This window comes from Charadrius vociferus, unplaced genomic scaffold (assembly GCF_000708025.1).
Source record: "Charadrius vociferus isolate BGI_N301 unplaced genomic scaffold, ASM70802v2 scaffold436, whole genome shotgun sequence".
Classification (NCBI taxonomy): domain Eukaryota; kingdom Metazoa; phylum Chordata; class Aves; order Charadriiformes; family Charadriidae; genus Charadrius; species Charadrius vociferus.
Genome location: NW_009649187.1, coordinates 5,386,808 through 5,390,490, shown reverse-complemented (window position 1 = coordinate 5,390,490; position 3,683 = coordinate 5,386,808). Strand labels below are relative to the sequence as shown.

Below are 3,683 nucleotides of genomic sequence, written 5' to 3'. Positions count from 1 at the left end.
CGTGCCCAGAGCAGAGCTGGCTGCCTGGCAAGCACTGCGTCTTTGTTCTTCCTCCTCTCTCGATTAGTTGGCTAAATTCTCAATAATACCAATCTCGGAAATCCCACTGGTGGCTGGGAGGGGCATGGGCGTGACTCCAACCCAGTGTATACTGTACCGAGAGGAACCTACAGTTGGGGTGGGAGTACAACCAGTGTACATATAGAGTAAATGGCTACAAATCCAATGGACTTTTTACAGTGTAATAAATACATCCTGTAAATGAATGCTCCAGTGTTGCACTCCTTTTCTGTCGTGGTTCTGCGGCTCAGAGCTTTGGGAAGAGAGGCTTTTAGTTTTCAAGGTGCTGTGCCCAGCTGCTAGGCCCCCCCGGCTCCATATACCTCCAACGGAGCACTCTTGTCTGTGTGGAGCACGGAGGGACTTCTCCTAACTCATTGCGGGGGGCTGCGGTGGAGGTTGGCCATCAAGGGGCTAAGCAGAAATGGTTCCCATCATGGGCAAAGCAAAGGTGTAACAGCTACATTGCTCTTGCTCCTGGCAAGAAGTGTCAGCTGTAAAATTTCTGGTGTTATGTTGGTGTGTGCTCATGCACTGCCAGGACTGAGGGCAGAGACTAGGGCTGAGGAGCAGGTGCCCTGCGGCATCTCGGCATGCAGCCAGAACACAGACCTCGGTGACAACCTGGCTGACTTGGGAGGAAGGAGCATTTTCTGTCTGATGAGGAAGAAATACTCATTTCTGCTGACAGGACTCGGACTTGGAGAGGGCATGAGAGATCCTGGGCTCTTCCAGGGCTAATGCTTGCCATGGATGTGGACAATCACACATACTTCCCTCCTGATATTGTCTGCTTTGTCTTGTGGTGAGATCCACGTGGTGCCACGGTGTCCTTAGAGCTGTGTGAGACACCAGTGCCTTCCCTATCGCAAGGATTCCAAGAGACTCCTGTGGGCTTGATAAGGGATTTAAAAATTTGGAGTTTGTTTGAATTGCGTGAGCCAAGATCTAAATATTGCGTAATGGAGGAGTAATGGTAGGAAAGTCCCGTTAATAAATCTGGTTCCCTTACCCCATTTCCACCATTCCTGGAATATTTTCACTGCTGCAGCCTTCTCTTCCTCACCCTCCACTGCTTCCAGATTGTGTCCTTCCAGCCCTTAGATGTTTCCGTTCACATATTTGAACCCCGGTGCTGCCCATGGCCCTTCTCTGTCCCAGCCCACCTCTCTGTCTTGTGTTTCTTGTGTTTCCACTTCTATTTACAGCTCTGTTTTTCTGAGCTGTCTCCAGAATGCTCGCTGAAACCTTTTAGATGATTAACTCTTTGTAAACCATTGCTCAATTGTCAAGTGCCTTGATGTCGGCACTACTGCCCTCTGATCCCCAGACTTCTTGGAGTGGTATGAGCTAATGGCAAAGCCCATTTTTTCCCCCGCCGCCTTCAGATAGTTGTTTGGGGGATGTTGTGTTTTAAACTGTGTTTGCAAACACAGTTTCTACTGAGCGCATTGCATCTCAATTCAGACAATTGCGGTGCAAAGCAAAAGCCACACGAGGAAACTGCAGGAAGCGGGACTGGAATGGAAAGAATGTCGACTGGAAAGACAGACAGAATTGCACTTTAAACAGTTTTCACTAGACTGTAAATAGGAATGGACTGGAAAACCAGAAAAATTTTCTTTGAATGTTGTTTGGATTTTGCCATAATGAGGTTTCATGTGTTACAGAGAAAAAATAACAGGGAAAGTGTTTGAACCGAAAACAGATCAGAATCAACTGACAAGTAGCATGTGCCATGATACATATTTTTATTAATAAGTCTCTTGAACTCTCTTTGTAACTTGAGTTACATAAAAGACAGTCATGCTGCAGAGGCTGTTGGTGAGGAGCGGTGTTCACAACACCAGCTTTCAGGCTTGTCCCAGCATACACTTTTTCTAGTCTTGGACTTCTTTCTCATTTTCACAAGTCTGACTCACTGTTTCCCAGGGGAGGCTGGACAGACATCACTGTAGTTGGGTTTTACGGACCTCTTCTGTTCCCATTTACATCAAGAACTTCCACCGCTGAAACAGAATAGAAATAAATATTGGGATTTAGTGTGTGTCAGTAGGACGGGTTCCTGTGGAGCTGGTGTTTCCTCATTGGTGTGAAGCTTCCTAGTGGGAGAAAGTCCTATAGAAAGATAAGCCCTGGCTGTAAAACATAAATTTGGCACTGAAATTTGTGAAACTGCAGCAATGCTGCTTTTAGATTCATTTTTTAAACTGAATCTGAGCATACTGAGAAGACCCGATCTGTAGGAAAAGATTTCCATGAAGTATCTTCCAACAGTGAGCTGGCTTCTTTAGAAGTTACCCTCATTCCTAGAAATGCCAACTGTTGAACTCCTCTGGAAAAATCTGTTCCCGTTATGGAGCCTAAAGTATCCTGTGCCCGACTCCGTCGCCCCATCTGTGCAGAAGGTGGCCCGGTGGGGTGTGTACCGGCTCGCCCCGGGGCCCAGGAGCAATCAGCCCCCACCAAGGCTGCTGGAGGCGGCTGCAGCTGAGACGCTGGCCTGATGCCCGCCGTGCTGGCCGGCGTTGTTCCCATCACCGTCCGTCTGTGCGTTCGGCCGTGAGGGCCGCCGGGAGAGGGAGGGCCAGGCCCACTGTCCGCCAGCGGGCAGAAATGCCGGGGGCAGCTTTGGGAGCGCAACTGGCTCGGGAGCAAAGTTCTGGAGTGCTGCTCCTGCACCGATGTGCTGAACGGCGAGGAGAGACCCTGGGTCTGCGAGGAGGCTGCCTGGAGCGCGATTCAACGCATAGGAAGATGAGATTCCCCTGAGACTACAAGTCCCAGTGTGCAATACTGCTCCTCCAGTTGCATAACCTGCACCCCAGCCTGGGCGAGGTGGTGGGTGTCTGGAGCTCCTCTCCCACACTCACCAGGGTGGCTCCTGCTCCCGGGGCGGCTCCTCTGCGCAGAAGGCAGCGGGAAGGTGCAGGTTTCGGGAGCAGCAGCCGCTCAGGGGGCCGAGGGGCGCATGCACCCTTCAGCTGCACCGCACGTTTTGGGACTTGCAAACACATGCCTGCAAGCAACCATGTGGCGGGAGGGTGGGTTATTGCTGAGTTACCGACAGGGAAATGGGGCTGCTGTGGCCTTGCCGCAGCCCGGCTGCTCTCTGCCAGGGGAAGTCGTGCTTCCTCTTCTCTTACCAAGTTTTCCACGTAAGAAAAACGGCAATGGCTCTGGGCAGCAGGGTTGGTGGGTGGCTGCTAAACTTAATCCCTGGTTGAGCCATTTGTAGAAAGTGCCTGGGAAAGGAGAGGTCAGGCTAACCGGGGTGGGACACAGCGGGCGGGCAGTGGCTCGTGGTGTGGGAGGCAGCTGAGGTGTCACCAGGCGTTTCGTGAGAGCGCAGGATCGGTCCACGCAGTGGCTCAACCCCAGCCTTGTCCTTAGGAGGGGAGTCTGAGCCCACCTTAAGCCCCTTCCCATGAGGAAGAAGAGGGGACTGAGCAAGGTCCTCTATGCCCGGCTGTTACCCAGCGCTGTACCTCCTGGGGGGACGGTGCCCTTTGGCTGGAGGAGCCCACAGCCTGGTGGACGCAGGGACAGTGTTTGGGGCAGAGAGAGCATCACCTGGGGCGGGGGGCGGGGGATGTGTGTGGAGAGGGGAGTCCCCAGCGCCC

At 52.4% G+C, this 3,683-nt stretch overlaps 1 protein-coding gene across 1 annotated transcript in view; it reads left to right on the top strand.

Moving 5' to 3' along the window:
* The first annotated feature begins 124 nt into the window (after window positions 1-124).
* The window catches only part of TMEM150A (transmembrane protein 150A), a 13,133-nt gene continuing 9,574 nt past the window's right edge, over window positions 125-3,683 (top strand). The window contains exons 1-2 of the mRNA XM_009888830.1: window positions 125-153; window positions 507-575. Coding sequence (XP_009887132.1) covers window positions 125-153; window positions 507-575 — 98 coding nt within the window. The remainder of the gene's footprint in view (window positions 154-506; window positions 576-3,683) is intronic.